Below are 20,201 nucleotides of genomic sequence, written 5' to 3' on the forward strand. Positions count from 1 at the left end.
CATATTATTCAAATATATCTATCACTTAATTTTAAAAGATTTAGTAAGTTTTGAATTATTTTCTACTAGCTACTATGCACCTAGCCTTTAGGGGCTCTTTATTCCAAGAGGCATAAAAAAATAGCTTTAAACCATCCAGAGACTTAAATATGAAATTAGACCTGTAATGAGCTTAACTATTGAATTATTAAATGTTGGGATCTTAAGCTTCAAACTAAAAGCCTTTTCTACTTTATATAATAGGATTGACCAATCCTTGAATTAATTTTTTATTTGATATTTTGAAAAGAAATCAAATCTAACCCTATACAATATATTTTTGATTACTTACAAGCTGTTTGAATTATCATTTAGAATCTATATTAGTATAAAAAGGAAATGAGGAGTGTTAATTTATCTTCTATTGACCAATCCCTGTATTCATTTTTTTATTTTATATCTTGAAAAGAAATCAAATTCTAACCCTATACAATACATCATTGATTAGCTACATTATTATGTTAAAAATTAAAATTATCATATAAAATCTATCAGAAGAATGAAGGGATAGATAATTATGTATAATCTTTATAATATTGAATTGTGCTTCCTTGCAATCTTTAACTATGCCATTTGACAATTGGCTATGAAATCTCTAATAATAACTCATAATTTTTAAGTTCATTCTACTGACATAGCACCAAAACTATCCTTTAAATACATTTTTTTGTTAAATTAACTTTTCTCTTATCCCTAACATCCGATAGATAAAAACTATATCCGTACTAAATATACATTTCTAATAAAAGGAAAGGAACATAATTTATTGATAAGTGTCCTTCCCATATATTCCTGTGATAAAAGTAGCCTTTTGTATACACAATGTACTCACAATTACAGTAAGAATTAAAATGATTAGTCATATTCAAAGTCTCATAATACTTGTTTCTTTTACATTGAAGTGATGTATTTTGATTATTATATATATACAATAAAGATGAGCAAATTATAAAGTTTGGACACTGCTAGTTTGGAACCAACCAATCAAAATTCAATAAAAGTACCCCTAGTTTTTGAGTCACCAAAAAAATCGTAATAAAACTTTGGGTACCAGTGTAATATAAAGCCTAAAATCACCTCTATCTTTAATCATTAGCAAAGGATGTTAGTGAAGATAATTTTTTTTATTTGATCAGTAACTAATTATTCTGTTATTCTGTTTTAGGTAGTTGCAAGAGAAGTGAAAAATACTGGAAAATCTTCAAATCCTCTGACATTAAGAATTAATATAAGGTAACGATTTATCAGGAATCCTATTATATAAAGTAGTAAGGTTTTTATCTGAAGCCTAAGATTTAATAACTACTGATCTGTGTTCTTATTTTTTGTGAAGTTTCACTTAGATCCCGGAGTGGTTTTAGGCGGTATTGATTTTAATTCTTGGGATGTTTTTAGCTATTTTTCTATACATTTTATATTGTGCGTCCTAAGCTGGATCTTTACATCATTTTAGTGGTGAGCCAGATCGGGGTGCGCCGAATTTCATCCAATCACAGCACGCCATTTCATAAAATGCTGTGCTCTCATTTGTGGAAAGTTGGCTCACCCAGATCTGGCTCACTAAAATGATTTAAAGATCCAGCTCTGATCTCATAAATACTTAAATTTTATCATTAAAAGTTTAAAACTTAAGGGATAATTTTTTTAATAACAATTTATTAATAATCATTTTCTAGGGATGAGAACGACAACCCTCCATTCCTGCCCTCCTTCCCACCCTTCACAATTCCCCCTGGAGATGGGAGACGAATCATTGTCAACCTCAACGCTACTGACGTTGGTAAGCTATGTTTTTTTTACGTGGAAAGTGCATTCAAAAGGATTAGTATGTATGTCCGTATGACTAACAAATTTTCAGCAATTTACAATTAGTAGTTTTATTGTTAATTTCAACGCTACTGACGTTGGTAAAATTTTTTTACGCAGAAATTGTATTCAAAAGGCTTAGTTTCTCTCACTCTGTCTGTATGTATGAGAAATATACCACAATTTACAACTAGACGTTTTATTGTCAATCTCAACGCTACTGATGAAGTTATTGTTTTTAATGAGGAAGTGTATTCAATCAATAAGCTTAGTTTACCTAATTCTGTCTGTCTTTGTGATTAAACAACTTCGATTAATTTACAATTAAACGTTTTTTGTCAATCTCAACGTCAATGAAGTTGGAAAGACAATATTTTTACGCGAGAAGTGTATCCTAAATGCTTAGTTTCATTCACTCTGTATGTCTGTAAACCTCAAATACCTTACAGCAATTTACAATTAGATGTTTCATTGCTAATCTCAACGCTACTGACGTTGGTAAATATTTTTTACGCAGAAATTGTATTCAAAAGGCTTAGTTTCTCTCACTCTTTCTTTATGTATGGCTGAAAACTATCCAGCATCTATCGTTTTATTGTTAACCTAAATCATAGCATAAATGCAAATTAAGTTGTTACGGCTTTTTTTTGCACGCCAAATGTGTTGCATAAAGCTTGTCCTCCCTAACTTTTCAAGTGCTTATTCACATGTCTAATAAGCACAGCTTCCCCCACTCTATGTTTGCATTTAGTATTTAATAATTATACGTTTTACAGCAATTAAACTTAAATACCTTGAAGATAATGATTATTAACTTAACTAACTGTCTTTGTATTCTTATGTTACAAAAACCAAATGTAAACTATGTACTCTATACATTTCCACACCCATATTTAAAAAAAATTTAGTTGATATTAAAATATGTTGTTTCAATTTAGACGAGAATGATAGCGTGAAATACAAGATAACGGATGTTAGCAACGGCGGAAAGCGGGCATTCTATGTGAATCCAAACACCGGAGACCTGGAGGTTATTGGTGCTGTAGAGGCCGGGGAATCTTATAGGATTACTGTCACCGCCAAGTAAGTAACATTTATAGCAGCGAATTTAAAAATCATTAGTCGGAAAGTTAAGACACTTCAAGTTTGGGACCAATAAATGTACCCAAAGAAGTCAACGAATACAATAATGTTGTCATTAAACTTTGGGTACTTATTAAATTAAAGTCCAATGTCCAATTCCTCTCTATCTTATACTTGATACATGAAATCAACAAGTTGATATTTTTTTGCAGGGATAGCGCAGAAGCCCAGTCAGAAACCACCATAGATGTGCACATATCCCAAGGACCTAACCTCCGCCCTCCAAGGTTTGAACAGGCCGTCTACGATGCTCAGGTTAATTCTTTAATAATTCGGCGGTTTAACTCAAAGTGATAAGTCCAGCAGATAATCCCTATTTCCCTTTCTTAAAATGAATATTGGGTGCAAGGTAGCCCCGCATGGTTAGGATATTCTGCAGGAATTGAGCATAAAAAAGTAAATATTTTACTCGTTTTAAATTTATTTAAAAGTATTTGGGAGCTTTTTGTGTTTATAAGCACTTTTTAATACTTCAATAATATAAATATTTGAAAAAATATTATTTATAAACAGGGAAATTTATATTCAGGTGAGCGAAGGTGCCAGCAGATACACAACAATAGCCAGAGTGTTGGCTGTTGATCCAGAATCCAGTAGTGTCACCTACTCAATTTTGTCAGGTATAAATCAGAGAATCTATCGATACTTAAAACTTGCTTTTTATAAAGATTATTGTAGTTATGTAATTTTTTGGTCTTTAAATAATCAGTAAATACAAGGACGTCCAACATTTTTTTTTGTACAAAATCTCAATAGGAGGGAGTTACCCATTAACTATCCAGGGACCAAGTAAACTGCTTCTATAAGTAAGGAAACCAATTGGTTTAGTAGTATTTAAGTTTTTAAGCAAACGAAAAAGGACATTTAGTGTTTTTTTTTCGCTTAACAAAATCAAAATGATATTAAGGGGGACTGCCATTTACACATGCAGCAAATTTACGGTTGATGTGTTTTCGCCAGTGCAATGGATGTATTTATGACAAACTGAATTTTTACTGTATAAATACATCCAACACTGGCAAAAATACATCCAATATTTATGATATTGATAATGTTTTTTATTACAGGAAATGCCCAAGGACATTTTAGTATTGAGGAGTCTTCTGGAGTTATTAGAGTTAATGCAACTCTAGATAGAGAAGATACTAGAAGATATACTCTGGTAAGAACTAGATATAGAGTAGCTACACTACTAATATCACTCTAGAGATATTAGAGTTAATATAACTCTAGATAGAGAAGATACTAGAAGATATACCCTGGTAAGAACTAGATATAGAGTAGCTACACTACTAATATCACTCTAGATATATTAGAGTTAATATATTCTGTTATATACATTATTATTAAGCCTCTAGGGGCACTTGAAGGAAGAGGGGGGGGGGGAGTGGCATTCTCAACTTCTCAAAAATAATTGGGGGTAATTTTTCTTGGGTTGGTGGTGGCTCTCAAATATCCTGTTACTTTTATAGATGGATTTGCTTGAAGTCCAGTTAATATTTTTCTCGTATTCATTTGAATCCGGTGGATAGGAACCGGTTCTCATGAATACGAAAAAACTATGTCTAGCATCGTATTATATCCAGTTTTCTACGAATATAGAAATGTACAATCATAAGATTAAAACCAGTTTTTTTAGCCGGTGCCTTCGGCACCACGGGGCTAAAAAAACTAGTTTTAATCTTATAATTGTACATTCTATATCCGCGGAAAGCCGTTTATAATACGATACGAGAAATAACTATTTCTGTATTTTTAGGTGATATTGGCAGAAGATGAGGGTGGTATGACAAGTACCGCAACTGTAAACATTATTGTAACTGACATCAATGATGAAAACCCTATTTTTCAAAATACTCCATACAACTTTAGGTAATTTTTTCAAAATCCCACTGTTGCGTTGTTAGGTGCACAATATAAATTGTAATTCTACAAAATAATGATAGTTAAACAATTGAAGGAAATCCTGTTATTTTACTCTGTTATTTTAAACCAAACAATCAAGATGTAATAAAAGAGCCCATGAATGAGGCAACATGCTTGTAAAAATTGGGGTACCAGTGTAATTTATATTCCAAAGTCCCTTCCTCTGTGCAGGATAGAAAAGAATCCATTAAGTGAAAAGACGATTTTCTATAACCTGTTCCCATTAATGATATTCCAAAACCATATTTACCTTAATTCTAACCCTACAAAATATCCAAATTTTTGGCAATTTCAAAACACCTTACAACTATTGCTATTAAAGATTTAGCTGCTACTGCCGAGCCGTGAAAATTTTCTAAATATATGTTGATTATTTTTTATTGATTTAATCAAATATTTAGAGTAAAAGAAGGAGAAGTTGGGGCTATGGTTGGAAAAGTATTTGCTGAAGATAAAGATACTAAGGTGAATTTTTATTTAAATTCTTTAAGGAAGATTACATTACAAATGCAAAAGGCAGAAAGATATACAGACATACGTAAAGATAGATAGAGAGATACATATACAGACAGCCAGACAGAAATACATATATCTATAGACAAACAGACAGAGTGACAAATATGCAGACAGAACGACTGAGAGACATATATAGAGACAGAAAGACATTAGAAAAATAGATAGATATACAGACAGAAAGACAAACTGAAATAGAAATACAGACGTAACACAGATAGAAAGACAGACAGTTCTTGTATAAAGTTACATACATCAAGAGAATTTTTTTGAAAAAGGTTTCGTGATTTTAAGCAGAAATATAGTTTTCAAAAACCTTCTCACTTACATTTTCAATATCTTTTTTTAGGAAAATGCAAATATAAGTTACAGCATTGATGATAACAAACTATTTGAAATTGACCCTTACAGGTTATTTTAAATTTAAATATTTGAATTAATTTCCAGTATAGCTTCGACACCGAATAATATCCGCTGAATTAGAACTTCATGAAATTAAAATCATAATTATAAAATAATTACCAGTTTTGACTATTTTATACTTCGATTTAAATCTCAGGATGGTTTTAGGTTATTTTTTGACTTTCCTTTAAATTTCAACGACAGTTTCTCTAGATGCTAGGAGCGCAGCCGCTAGATATACATATCCTTATACTAAAGTAACAGGATGTCTCTGTGTTTGTCTGTATGTTTGTCTGTGTGTTTGTGTGTTTGTACCGAAGGATCTCGCTTACCGCTGAACCGATCGGGTTCTCCTTAACAGGGTAGCTTCTCACAAGTCCCGGGAAGGTTTATAACTATTTTGGGGGAGGGTACCACAACCCTGTCAGGAGAAATCGCCCCTAGAAAAAAATTACTCCTCCCGAAAAAGAGACTCCAACGAAACATAAACCAATTATTTCTGTAATTAGATATTTAAAAAAAAACATTCAAAATGCCACTAGAGGCTTCTAGGGGCGTAACCGCTAGTACATATATAAAACATTATTTATATCACAGAACTTTTATGTAAAGTAACCTAAATAATATTTCAGTGGTGAGATTCGAACAAAGACAGCTCTGGACTTTGAAACTGGACAGGTAAACCTTATTGTTCCGTTTTTTAAAATATGTAATGGGCAAAATCCTATGGAATTTATTAGGCTAGCATAGGATTTAGGGTTTTATAAGTCTTACATATTTATGTATATTTAATTAAGGTACAATAAATCTATTTATTAAGAATAGGAAAACATAACTCTTAGGCTACCTTTAGAAATTTTATAGGATTTGACTGAATAGTTTATAGAATTTAAAGAAACTGCTAGCTACATAGTTACTTTAGTCTTTACTTATAAATAATACAAAATACAGACAATTATTAAAGATCATTAATTGACGAATATTAGAATGAAAAGTACATACCCAGGAAGGGAAAAGACACAGGACCGTAAATTACACTGGTAGTCAAAGCTTTTTTTAAAACACATTATTTTATTTATTGGCTCAGAAACTTTGAGTATTTTTATAGAAATTTAATTGGTTGGTTTCAAACTGTAAGTGTCCAAACTTTACAAGCAATAATCAATCTACAGAATTGGTAATTTTGAATATCGTCATAAGGGATTTTAACTAATGTATCGTCCCTGTTACTACTAAAACGGTAATAACATTTTATATATATTACTTTAGGTTCATTATGTTGCTATAACGGCTAGAGATGGCGCAAAGGAGCCCAGAATTGCCACTGCTACTGCAACCGTTTTAGTTCAGGTAATACATTTGTATCCCAGGAAAAGGAAATATTTTTATTTGTCCTGAATAGATTTTTACCTCTTTAGAAGGTAAAGATTAAAACAAAAATAAAGCATGTTTAATAAACATTGTTTATAGTAAGGAAAAATTCATATAAAACAACTGGGTTTTCCTTAGATGTAAAGGAATGTTTTCAGGGTTCGGAAGCCGCGCTATCAGCCGCGCGGCTGCGGCTGCGGCCGAATCCTAATTTGCGGCTGAGGCTGCGGCTGCGGCTGCTTAAAGTTATGGAAGTGGCTGAGGCTGAGAGTGGCTGAGGCTTAGTGCGGCTGAGAGTGGCTGCGGCTGAATGCGGCTGAGGCTTAATAAGAATTGGGGTGGCTGAGGCTTACAGTGGCTGAATTGGAATTTTGTGGCTGAGGCTTCGAGCGGCTGAGGCTTACAGTGGCTGAGGGTGGCTGAGGCTTACCGTGGCTGAAGGATTTGTGGCTGAGGCTGCGGCTAACTGAAAGCCGCGCGGCTCATAGCGGCTGCGGCTTACAGTGGCTGATTGGAAAATTAAGCCGCGCGGCTGAGTGAGGCTGAGGCTGAGAGTGGCTGATAACATAATTAAGCCTCGCGGCTGATTCTGAGGCTGCGGCTTACTGAAAGCCGTGCGGCTGAGGCTGTGGCTGAATTAAATTCAGCCGCGCAGCTGAATGTGGCTGCGGCTGAATACAATATTAAGCCTTGCGGCTGATCTTATGGCTGATTATAAAATAAGCTTTGCAGCTGAGGCTTCGGCTAAATTGGATTTTTTAAATGCATTCTAGGACATTTTTTGGAGAGTTGAGGGTGGTTAGGGGTTGTGAGAATAAGAGTGGAGGGAAGAGGGGGGAGGACAGCAGGATTTTTTCAAATGTTTGATTCAGAATTAGTACCCAAATTTTATACTGGTACCCAAAGTTTTATACTGGTACCCAAAGTTTATTCTGGTACCCAAAGTTTTATTCTAGTACCCAAAGTTTTATACTGGTACCCAAAATTATATACTAGTACTCAAATTTTATTCTGGTACCCAAAGTTTTATTCTAGTACCCAAAGTTTTATACTGGTACTCAAAGTTTTATACTGGTACCCAAAGTTTTAGTCTGGTACCCAAAGTTTTATAATGGTACCCAAAGTTTTATAATGGTACCCAAAGTTTTAGACTAGAACCCAAAGTTTTATACTGGTACCCAAATTTTACTGGTAACCAAAGTTTTATACTGGTACACAAAGTTTTATACTGGTACCCAAAGTTTTATACTGGTACCCAAAATTTTATACTGGTACCCAAAGTTTTATTCTGGTACCCAAAGTTTTATACTGGTACCCAAAGTTTTATACTGGTACCCAAAATTTTATACTGGTACCCAAAGTTTTATACTGGTACCCAAAGTTTTATACTAGTACCCAAAATTCTATACTAGTACTCAAAGTTTTATACTGGTACCCAAAGTTTTTATACAGGTACCCAAAGTTTTAGACTAGTACTCAAATTTTATTCTGGTACCCAAAGTTTTATACTTGTACCAAAAGTTTTATACTAGAACCCAAAGTTTTATACTGGTACCCAAACTTTTATACTGGTACCCAAAGTTTTAAACTGGTACCCAAAGTTTTATACTGGTACTAAAAATTTATACTGGTACCCAAAGTTTTTTACTGGTACCCAAAGTTTTATACTAGAACCCAAAGTTTTATACTGGTACCCAAAGTTTTATACTGGTACCCAAAGTTTTAAACTGGTACCAAAAGTTTTATACTGGTACTAAAAATTTATACTGGTACCCAAAGTTTTTTACTGGTACCCAAAGTTTTATACAGGTACCCAAATTTTATACTGGTACCCAAAGTTTTATACTGGTACCCAAAGTTTTATACAGTTACCCAAATTTTATACTGGTACCCAAATTTTATACTGGTACCCAAAGTTTTATACTGGTACCCAAAGTTTTATTCTGGTACCCAAAATTTTATACTAATACCTAAAATTTTGTTTTAATATTGGTACCCAAAGTTTTATACTGGTACCTTAAGTTTTATACGAGTACCCAAAGTTTTATACTGGTACACAAATTTTATATTGGTACCCAAAGTTTTATACTGGTACCCAAAGTTTTATACTGGTACCCAAAATTTATACTAATAGCCAAAAATTTATTCTGGTACCCAAAGTTTTATACTGGTACCCAAAGTTTCATACTGGTACCCAAAGTTTTATACTAATAGACAAAAATTTATTCTGATACCCAAAGTTTTATACTGGTACCCAAAGTTTTATACAAGTTTTTTATCAGTAGGAATTTATTTCAACATCTTTAGTTATGATGCAGTACAAAGCCTATCAACTCCCAGACGACGAGCCGATGCGCTACATGTTGAGCCACGGTCGAGGGTTTCTATGACATTAACTCAAGGTCCAAGGGGAATTATATCTTTCCTTTGCGCCTGTTCATGTTGCACACCTAGCACCTAGGAACCATTTAATGTCTTCAGTTATAACGCAGTGTCTGCGCGAGATTCGAACCTATTACATCCCTGATGACAGGCAGATGCGCTACTTGTTGAACCTTGGGGAACCAATTCTTTCCTTTTCTGTATTAGTTTAAGTGACATCTATCCAGCAACCAACTTTTTTTTTATTGAACTACCTGCCTGAAAGTTTTATGGTAATGAGTTATGCCTGTTTATGAGCCAAGGAAATCCTCCTTCTCCAACTTTACATGTTGCACACCTGCCATAGCAGCAGTAGTAACCATTTAATGTCTTCAGTTATAACGCAGTGTCTGGCCGAGATTCGAACCTATTACCTCTCTGATGACAAGCAGATGCGCTTCTTGTTGAACCTTGGATAATTAAGGGGAACCAATTCTTTCCAATTTAAGTGACATCTATCCAGCAACCAACTACCTGCCAGAAAGTCCTATGGTAATGAGTTACGCCTGTTTACGAGCCAAGGAAATCCTCATACTCTAACTTTACATGTTGCATACCTGGCATAGCTGCAGTAGGAACCATTTAACGTCTTCAGATTTCATGCAGTGTCTGGCCAAGATTCGAACCTATTACCTCCATGATGACAAGCAGATGCGCTACATGTTGAGCCATGGTACGCAGGTTAAATTTGTCTTAAAAATAAACGTCTTTAAAATGCTTATCATATGTACACTTGCAATAAATGTATTTGTCATAAAAACTTACCTCTTATGAAAAAAGTTTTTTTTACAAAAGTGCTTTTTATTACAATTATTCATGGGTATAATTTTTATGACTAACTTTTTATGTCACATAATCTTAATGACAATGTAATTATGAAGTTATTACAAAAAATACTAAACAATAGGTACTGGAAAAAGAAGAACTGAATTAAAATAATTTTTTGGGGGGTAGGGTGATTTTTATTGGGTGGGGAAGGCCGGGGCGAGTAAATCCCATTTTTAATTTTGGGGTGATGTTTAATTTTTTTTCTAAGGCAATTTTTTTCTGGTAGTGTGATGGTACCCTCCCCCAAAATAGTTGTAAACCTTCCCAGTACCTATAAGAAACTACCCTGAATAGGAGCACCATATCGGTTTAGTAGTTAGCGAGATCCTGTAGTACAAACATATAGACAGACAAACAAACAGACATCATAATACTTAATGATCTAAAAATAAGACAAATTTTCATTTTGAAATATTGGAGCTCTGATAGCTTTTTGGTACGGTAACAGCTTTGAACCATCTATCATCCGGGTTCGAATCCCAGAAGAAAAAAAAATTTGGGGGGATGAAGGGTGACTTTTATTATTTTTTTATGGGAAAATAGGGGGGAGTTTGGTTGAGCACCCACCAGTTTTAATTTTAGTTTTTTAAAAAATTCAAAAACTTGGAAAAGGCAATTTAAAAAGTTTTCATTAGTTCAGTAGTTATCGAATTCTTAATCTACAGACAAAATAACTCTCCATACTTTATACAAGGTTTTAGAAATAATCATATGTAATTCTTGGTGGAATTGAACAGAAAACCTTTCTTACACATTATGGTGCACTAACCCTTAGAACATAGGTGTAAAGCAATTTTATATTAAAATTTAGTTAATAATATTACAAATAAAGTAAGTTTACCTAGAACAAATCTCCTCTAATTTTTTTTTACACATTATATCCACCCTCCTTTTAAAATTTTTTTTCAACTTGAGAGGAAAATAACTAAATATAAATGAGAGGAAACAAAAATTATTGTCCATTGTCCCAATGTCCATAGCAGAATAAAAACTTTAATCACATTCAATTGGTGGAATTGAACCAAGAACCTTTCCAACACAAGACTGCCACACTAACCCCTAGTCCAAAGGTGACAGAAATTTTGAAGAAAAATTTAGGTCTAAATATCACAATTTAATAAATTATTGGGTGCTAAATTTCATAGGTATAACTCTTATGTACATACTTTTAAAACCTGTTTGAATATGTAATGAGTTAATGGTTAAAGGATACTAGTGGCTGCGCCCCTAAAACCTCTAGGAATACTTAAGGGAAGCAAAAATAATTTATTTTGAGGGTCATCTTTTTTTGGGAGGGAAAAGATACATTTCCCCCAAAAAAATTTTAAACTTTCCCTGGATCAATAAGAAGCTTCACATTACCACTTTATATAATAGAATATGTGGATATATTTAAAAAAAAGAAAATTTGTTAATAAAATTATGGACCTCATTTATTGGCCAGTTCATTTATATATCCCATAAGAGGGGAGAGATGGATTAAAGAAGGTGTATGGGGGTTATTGTTATTTTAGCCAGCTGAGATTATTTCTTTATCAGAGTACATGAAAATATGGACAACATCAAAGTAATAATATATCGATTCATGTATTGCTTATAAATTCAGAAATTGTATAACATAATGATAAAGATAAAGAAACATTTTTTTTATAATAATTGCAGTTTCGAAAATAAAATCAATTTTAGTAGGCATCTTTGTAAAATAAACAAAATCGGATGATATATGATAATCATTTAACTATTTCAATCTATCGAGTACATAAAGATTATGTAGATTTTTTGCATATTATACAGGACAATTTATTGCATTTTAAAGACCTTTTTTTAACCAACTTTAAATAGTAAAATACATCGCTGTTTAAATTTTTTTTGTTAGAAAACATATTAGGATAATTTGTGTTCAAAATAAACACACACACACACCCTCCCCCCTCCCCAAATCTTAATTTAATTATTTTCATTAATTTAAAAATACTATGAAAAATGAAATATGTATAAATCTTTTTTTTTGCATAACTTTTTCAGTGTCTCTCATCAACCACAAAGTATTAAATACATTTAAAATTGAAGAAATATCTAAGTAGGAGAAGCTTAATTATATAGAACAAGTATTGCGTACCTAAACGGAAAAATAATAGAGAAGCTACTATATAACTTGAGTATCACAAAAATTGTTTGAACTCACGGTCCTAGTTTACAAGACGAGTGCTCTACCATTGAGCTAAATAGGCCAATTGTACAAGAAAAAAAATTAAGATAATACAAATTCATAGTGAATATTAAGTAAATTCTGAAAAATTTGTATCTTTTAAAAACAATAAAATTAGGCAAACGTCAGTAGGGCAGTTACCCTATAAATAGTATTCAATAATATTCATAAGTATCAACGTTCAAAAACGTATTGCTCCTGGTGAAATTCAAACTTATAACCCCGGCATAACAGTGTAGAAGAACCGTGCGCTAACTGATTACGCCACTGGAGCTCTTACATTACAGGTTCAAATTTTTTGTAGTTGTTCGAGATGGTAGTTTCTATGTTGTAATTTAAAAAAAAACTTAAGATAAAATTTTTATAAAAGAATATAAAAAAATTTAAAAGTATAACATTTAAAAAAAATATTTTTGGGCGATGGAAATGTCTGACCCCCACCCCAAAATTAGCTCAAAACCATCCAATGTCAATATATATATAACTAGCGGCTACGCCCCTAGAGGCCTCTAGGGGGCACTTGAGGAAGAGAGAGAGTCAAATTTAATAACCCAATTTCTTATTTTAAATTTTTAAAGAAAAGTAAAAAAAAAATTTTTTTTGGGGGGGGGAATTTTTTTTTTTAGGGGGGGGGGGCGTCCCCCCTCATTTTTAATTTTAGTTTAAAAAATTTAAAATTTTTTTTCTTTTTTTGAGGGGGGGGATTTTTAATTTTTTTGGGGGGTTGGGGGTGTCCCACCCCCAAAAAAATAGTTATAAACCTTCCCAGGACCTATGAGAAGCTACCCTGTTAAGGAGAACCCGATCGGTTCAGCGGTTAGAGAGATCCTTCGGTACAGACACACAGATACACAGACACACAGACATCCTGTTACTTTAGTAAAAGGATTCCTGAGAAGGACAACATTGTCAGTTCAGTGGTTGCTGAGATCTTAAGCTTCAGACAGACAAAATTAAATGAAAATTAAGCCCCGCGGCTGAATTGACGGCTGAGGCTTGTACTAATTTAGCACCTGCGGCTGCGGCTGGGGCTTACAATATCTCAGCCGCGCGGCTGTGTCAAAGCTGCGGCTGAATTTAAAAAATTAAGCTGCGGCTGAGGCTGCGGCTTACAAATATCAAGCCGCGCGGCTGCGGCTGCGGCATAATCATAACTTTGCAGCTGCGGCTGAGGCTTTCTTGAAGCCGCGCGGCTGAGTGCGGCTGCGGCTTCAAATTATTAACAGCCGCGCGGCTGAGTGTGGCTGAGGCTTCCCCAACTATAAGCCGCGCGGCTGATTGCGGCTGAGGCTTAGAGGGGCGTTGGCTGAATGAGGCTTAGTGCGGCTGAGGCTTAATGTGGCTGAATTGGAGTTTTGTGGCTGAGGCTTACAGTGGCTGAGGCTTACAGTGGCTGAATGCGGCTGAGGCTTACAGTGGCTTATGTTTTCTTTAAGCCGCGCGGCTGCGACTAAGGCTGAGGCTTATTGGGTGGCTGAGGAAGCCGCGCGGCTGATTTTGAGGCTTCTCGTAAGCCGCGCGGCTGATGGTGGCTGAGGCTGAGGCTGCGGCTGCGGCTTCCGAACCCTGAATGTTTTAGACTTAGTAATCTCCTATGCTAGACTAGAAAGTTTGGGAATAGTCCCTTTCGTAACATCGCCCAATAAGGGGCGATTTGTCGTATTTTTAAAATGGCTTTTTATATATTTTAGGTTATATTGGGTTAGGTGATTGTCCTAAAGGGTTAGGTAATTGGCCCCGCAGGGTTAAAGCCCCCTGCAGGGGCTAGAAATAGGAGAAAAGCTACTGTGAAAAATACGAAGAATCGCCCCATAAGGTGCGATGTTACGAAAGGGACTATAACCGAAAGTTTTATAGGGTTTTGTCTTATATTAGTCCTTCTAAAAATGTATTAGAACAACCAAAGTCCTCACCTATATCTGCAACAAAAAAAAGGTGGTGATTGGTTCGAATCTCAGTTAAACCGCGCCATAACTAACCCAATACCATGCACAGTTAGGAATTCAAGGCAAAGAGTAGTAAATCTAAGGTTTGGTTGTCTGCGATATTTAGGAAGTAATAGCTTGAACCTTACTAAAAAGGTCTGGCCCAAAGTTTTATCAACTGTTCCCAGAGTTATTAATTTAGTTATATGAATTACAAAAAAGCTAACTGTTTATTTTTTAATTTATAGGATATATCAGACGAGGTGCCATATTTCCCTGAATCTCAATACGATGCAGTGGTTCCTGAAAATATTAAGGTAATACAAAGTCTTTATGTCTGTCTGTTTGTCTGTCTTTCTGTATGCCGCTGTGTCGACCAGTATGTTTTTTTTGTCTTTTAGTCTGTTTGTCTTTCTGTCGGTCAGTGTGACAGTTTGTTTGTCTTTCTTTCTGTTTGACTATTCTCTGCTTTTCTGTGTGTCTTACTATCAGTTTGTTTGTCAAAAAAATTAAGAGCAAAAGTCTTCGAACTGCAAAACATTGCCAAAAAATTATTCATTGAAAACAATAATAGTTTTAGTGCTAAAAAAATTACTTTTAAATGTCTTAGGTTAGTTTTATGCTAACTTACTCACTTCCCAACCCCTCCCATTGAAGCTATGGGTTAAGCAACTAGTTCATTTAAAGAAAAAAACTAGTTTAAATTTAATGTTTGTATTTCAGGATTTTCTGGTGGTAAAAGTAACAGCTTTGGATAAAGACACTGTATCCATGATAAATTACAGGTATTGTTGTTGTTTTTTTTTTACAATTTTTATCAATTTTGTTGACTTTGAGAACTAACTTTTTGGAAACTGCAATGAAGCTGTTAAAAGATTTTTTTCTTTGGTTTATTTTTAGTTTCCTTCGAAGTTCTAGCAATTATAGAACCACCCTCCTCTTATTTTGGAAAAAAAGTGAAAAGGAGGGAATAGTATTTCTTTATGCCTAACCCCTGCGGGATCTAAACTTATAATTTAAATTTTAAAAATGTTCAAATCGGATCATTGTATATTTAAGTAAATACAATAAAATATTAAGAGCCTTGTTATTTCACTTAGAGTTAGAAAAGCATAGATTTATAGAACATGTTAAAAGATAAACTTAACTTTTTTATGTTTTAGAATAATGTCAGGAGCTCTTGAGGAGTTTAGGATTGATCCACTTTCCGGCGAAATATTTACTATTAAGGTAAATTATTACTTTTTTAAAGAAAAAGATTTTCTATATTTGTTCTGTCCTTTACGGATAGTTCATGTTGTTCATTTAGAAATAATAGAATTGTCCTATCGATTTTAAAGTTTGTATGATAACAGTTAGGTATGATTTAGAAAGCGTAGCAACTCTATAATCATTACCAGAAAGTCCTTTTAAATATACTGATTTTTTACTTATCCTATTATCCTATCTAGCTTTGTTGGTCCGGACCTTTTAATCCAACAAAACTGGGATTTTTACAATGCCCAAAAAACTGTCTGTATATTATATTATTTGACAAATAACTATTAATTGGCATTAAGGTTGATTTCAGTTCATTCAATTACCATTAAACATATTTGGATTTTAATTTATTTTTTATTTTTCCAGGGTTTGGATTATGAACGTAGAAAAGTTCACGAACTGGTTATTGGAACTGAACAAGGAATGCTTCATGGTAAAATATTATTAATGGATTTAGAAAACGTGGATATTGTGTGAGATTCTTACATACCCTGATTAAATGTTTCTCCTGCCTGGCTATTAAAACGATACCTCACATTCTCCCTTTTGACTTTTAAAATGCTATTCTAGTTTTAAATGCACCAAAAGAAAATGTGCAATACTGATCTAATTAGCACCTGTATATAAGTTAGACCCACTACTATATTTTTATCTTTTATTTTCTTTTTCCTTTTATTTAAGTAATAACTCATCAAAAATATATTTTCCTTATCTAATATTTTTTTTATTTTTATATGTTTTTTTATTTTTTCAAAGAAAAAATTTTCTAAAAAAACTTAACCAACAAATATCTACATCTCCAAGTATTAACACAATCTTATATACAAATTAGGGATTACGCATTTGTACGGTCCTAGTTGACTTTGTGATTCCTTACTTTTGTTTTGCAATTAATAATTTCTATTTTTATCTTATTTTTGTATTTAAACATGCTTAAGTTAAAATAAATGTTATGTTATGTTATCCCATCCCCTCCCCTGACAATGGAGAACCGTAGTGGCCTATAATCGAGGAGTATGTATAAGAAATATAAATTGTCGACAAAAATTCCCCTGACACAAAATCCACGTATTCTATATCCATTTATATATTTTTGAAATTGTTTTTATAGTCTATAATCATTCAGCTTGTCAAATAGATACTTATTTTGCACCTTGCCATTGTATTTTTAAAGATTTATAATTTTATAACTAGCAGCTAGCTCTTACCAAATAAAAGGTTAAAGGTCTACATTTAAAAATAGAATAGTCTAAAAACAGGATCAATGTGAAGCTTTTCTAAAATAGAGTACCCAACCAATTTTGTAGTTATTGAGATCTTAAGCTTCAGACATAAAACTCTTTCTACTTTACGTAATAGGATATATAAAACTTCTTAATTAAAATTTGTTACAAAAATAATCTATGTTTTAATTAGGTTCAGAGGAAGGAAACACAACGACGACTTTAGTCAAGATAATGGTTCAAGATGTTAATGATATGGCGCCGGAATTTACTAGCGTACCTACAGGTAAACTTAGGTTAATTTTAGAAAAGCTACTCTACAATTTATAATGTTTTTTCTTATATAAGGTTATTGGTTCTACATTTGCATTGGCGTGATTATTAACCTATCCTCATATGTAACAGGGTGTCTGTCTGTTTGTACATCCAGCCTCCCAGGAGAAATTGCTACAAGGATAAAAAGACCACCTGTTGATACAATAAATGGTACTAGTACTAATATTTCTAGGTAACACCCTGTATGTGAGAAATAATACTAAGATCCATGATATAGTTGGTATAATACAGTGTACTACTAATAATATTTCTAGGTAACACCCTGTACGTGAGAAATAATACTAAGATCCATGATATAGTTGGTATAATACAGAGTACTAATACTAATATTTCTAGGTAACACCCTGTACGTGAGAAATGATGCAAAGATCCATGATATAGTTGGAAAGGTTCAAGCAGCTGATAATGATGGAACTGAACCTGGAAACCTTGTCAGATACTCTTTAGGTAATGAAGTTTTCTTTCAATGGCGCAAATATGCCCCTTGTCTCTAGAGTCTAGGGGTTTTGCTCACATCCCCCAGGGGCTTTGTTTCTGTAATTAAGAAGATCAGCAAATCAGGAGGAGGAGTATAAAGCAAACTGAAGTCATGTATAGAGCTTCCTTAGAAAGGACAACTCAAATAAGACCAGTGCAGTCATTTACATTTATGCTCTATACCTAATTAATGGAAAGTGAGAGTGTTAATGAAATTAAGGCACAATTTAATTTTGTGTTATATATATTTATCCCTGTCAATCTGGTTTTTGGGGTTTTTGTAGTTTTGGTGGGATTAAGTTGGTATGTTGATAGTCAGTTTGGATTTATTTTAGCTAGGTATCCCTCCCTCCCTCCCTGGCTTATTTAAATAAGGAGCTAGTCCAGTAGGCCATCATCTGATCATATGATTTTATGTGTTATCTATTGATTTTTAATTGTATTGTATTTTAATTGTATGAATAAAAATGTGTTTTATGTTCACCTAGACTAAATATATGGATTATCTATCTAATTTTGTGTTTGTTTTGAAAGCGTAGCTTCTCTATAATTGGTTTGTCAGGGAGAATTAGGTATAACATTAGTTATTTATTCTTAGGATAAATAATAGAAAATAATTGTTTTTTTTTCATTCCCAAATTGTATTAATTTCTAATCTTGATAACTATTACAGCATACTTTTGTATTGGAATGCTGACAAAATAACATTTTGTTTTAATAATGATTTATTCAAAGTTTTATGGATTATCTTTTAAAATATTTTTAGATGTAGAATCAAGCAGTCCGTCTGCCGAGACATATTTTAGAGTAGACACGCAAACAGGAGATATTATACTGCTTGGGGATTTGAGGTAAATTGTTATTTTTTAATATATAGATTGAATACTAAAAAATATCTATTGATTTTTTAGCCAAAGAGAGTTAAAATACTCTTCCTTATTTCAAAAATGGGGGGAGAGGGCATATAATGCTCGATAGGTACTTTGAACCAATAAATGCTCATATGTTTTAGGCCCTAATTTGAATCAATTTTTGTTTTAGCAATGAAGTTTATGAAGAATACAAGCTCAGTATCAAAGCAATGGACCAGGTACAAAAATTATGCCTTAATTTTGAATAATTTTCCATTAATTAATTATTTATTCATTTGTAGCGAAGCTTTGTATATAATTAATTCAGATGTCAAGGTTAAGTCTTAAATGTATTACAAAAGTAGTAGTAAATACAAAAACAGATATACAGAGACAATTTGGATATCATTTTAATATAAGCACATAATTATTAGTATATGAGAATGAGTAAAATTAAAGTAATCTACAACCCTTATTTTCGTCCAATATTTACATCTTATACTCATTAGAAAAAGAAGGATAGATTTGTTTATTTCCATATTCTAATAAGATTACAGATAAAATTATTCTAAAACCCTTTTTGTCGTCCAACATTTTTCCCAGACTGACTCATACTCATAAGAATATGGGGAGGAACTTGTTAATCTCCCTTTGGCTTAGACCTCCAACCCCTCAATAATATAGAATTCTATATTCTAGGGGACTCCCAGTCTATCAGCCAATGTTGATATAATAGTGAGAGTAGAACAAGTTGTGACTCTTCCCCCCAACACTGGTGTTGGGTTTAATCAGCTGACCTATCAGATTCAGGTACCTACTGCTGCTTTGTTCAGCCCAGCAAATATCAAACCAAAAACATTTTATAGTTAATACATTGATACAGCTTTTACACAGTTTTGGATTAGGATTTTCATGAAAACTTGTGTCAAACGCCTTTGTTAAGTCTAAAACGCACAAATAACACTATTTTAATTATATTACCAGGTTAAAGAACAAAAACAGAACCAAAGAGAAAATGAACATTACTGAACATGATTTTTCATTTTTGGAGACTTTTTTCTACAAGTAATTGGTTTAAGAAAAATAATTTAATAATTAAGTGTATTCCAAGCTTAGGTTTAAGCTTCCTAATACAAGTTCATAAACACCTTTATACACTAAAACATGAAGAAAATATATTTTAAATATCAATTAATTGTAGGTTATGGAAAATACACCCCAAGAAGCTGTCTTGAAAACTTTACCCCTGGTTGACATCCCTGAAAAGAACATTAGAATAAGGTAAACATACAAAACACATAAAATCAGAAGGATGTTTAACTGTGTGTTTGTTCAGAATAATTTTTACTGAAATATATCGATAGAATATCCTTTCAGTAAAGTTTCTTTTAGGTCCGGTAAGATTTGTATCTAATTTTGGGGAGCTATATTTCCCAAGTGAAATAGGTTCTTTCTATCATCTTAAAAAATC

At 33.0% G+C, this 20,201-nt stretch overlaps 1 protein-coding gene across 1 annotated transcript in view; it reads left to right on the forward strand.

Moving 5' to 3' along the window:
- Positions 1 to 20,201, forward strand: part of Cad99C (cadherin 99C) — a 105,986-nt gene that overhangs the window by 75,059 nt on the left and 10,726 nt on the right. Inside the window, exons 17-37 of the mRNA XM_080167011.1 lie at positions 1,205 to 1,272; positions 1,716 to 1,819; positions 2,784 to 2,928; positions 3,141 to 3,243; positions 3,518 to 3,608; positions 4,056 to 4,150; positions 4,748 to 4,860; positions 5,316 to 5,379; positions 5,777 to 5,838; positions 6,462 to 6,507; positions 7,099 to 7,179; positions 14,832 to 14,900; positions 15,307 to 15,368; positions 15,747 to 15,813; positions 16,210 to 16,276; positions 17,260 to 17,352; positions 17,739 to 17,849; positions 18,646 to 18,730; positions 18,921 to 18,969; positions 19,430 to 19,540; positions 19,932 to 20,011. Coding sequence (XP_080023137.1) covers positions 1,205 to 1,272; positions 1,716 to 1,819; positions 2,784 to 2,928; positions 3,141 to 3,243; positions 3,518 to 3,608; positions 4,056 to 4,150; positions 4,748 to 4,860; positions 5,316 to 5,379; positions 5,777 to 5,838; positions 6,462 to 6,507; positions 7,099 to 7,179; positions 14,832 to 14,900; positions 15,307 to 15,368; positions 15,747 to 15,813; positions 16,210 to 16,276; positions 17,260 to 17,352; positions 17,739 to 17,849; positions 18,646 to 18,730; positions 18,921 to 18,969; positions 19,430 to 19,540; positions 19,932 to 20,011 — 1,766 coding nt within the window. The remainder of the gene's footprint in view (positions 1 to 1,204; positions 1,273 to 1,715; positions 1,820 to 2,783; positions 2,929 to 3,140; positions 3,244 to 3,517; positions 3,609 to 4,055; positions 4,151 to 4,747; positions 4,861 to 5,315; positions 5,380 to 5,776; positions 5,839 to 6,461; positions 6,508 to 7,098; positions 7,180 to 14,831; positions 14,901 to 15,306; positions 15,369 to 15,746; positions 15,814 to 16,209; positions 16,277 to 17,259; positions 17,353 to 17,738; positions 17,850 to 18,645; positions 18,731 to 18,920; positions 18,970 to 19,429; positions 19,541 to 19,931; positions 20,012 to 20,201) is intronic.

This window comes from Acartia tonsa, chromosome 7 (genome assembly GCF_053477335.1).
Source record: "Acartia tonsa isolate MP-2025a chromosome 7, ASM5347733v1, whole genome shotgun sequence".
Taxonomy (NCBI): Eukaryota; Metazoa; Arthropoda; class Copepoda; order Calanoida; family Acartiidae; genus Acartia; species Acartia tonsa.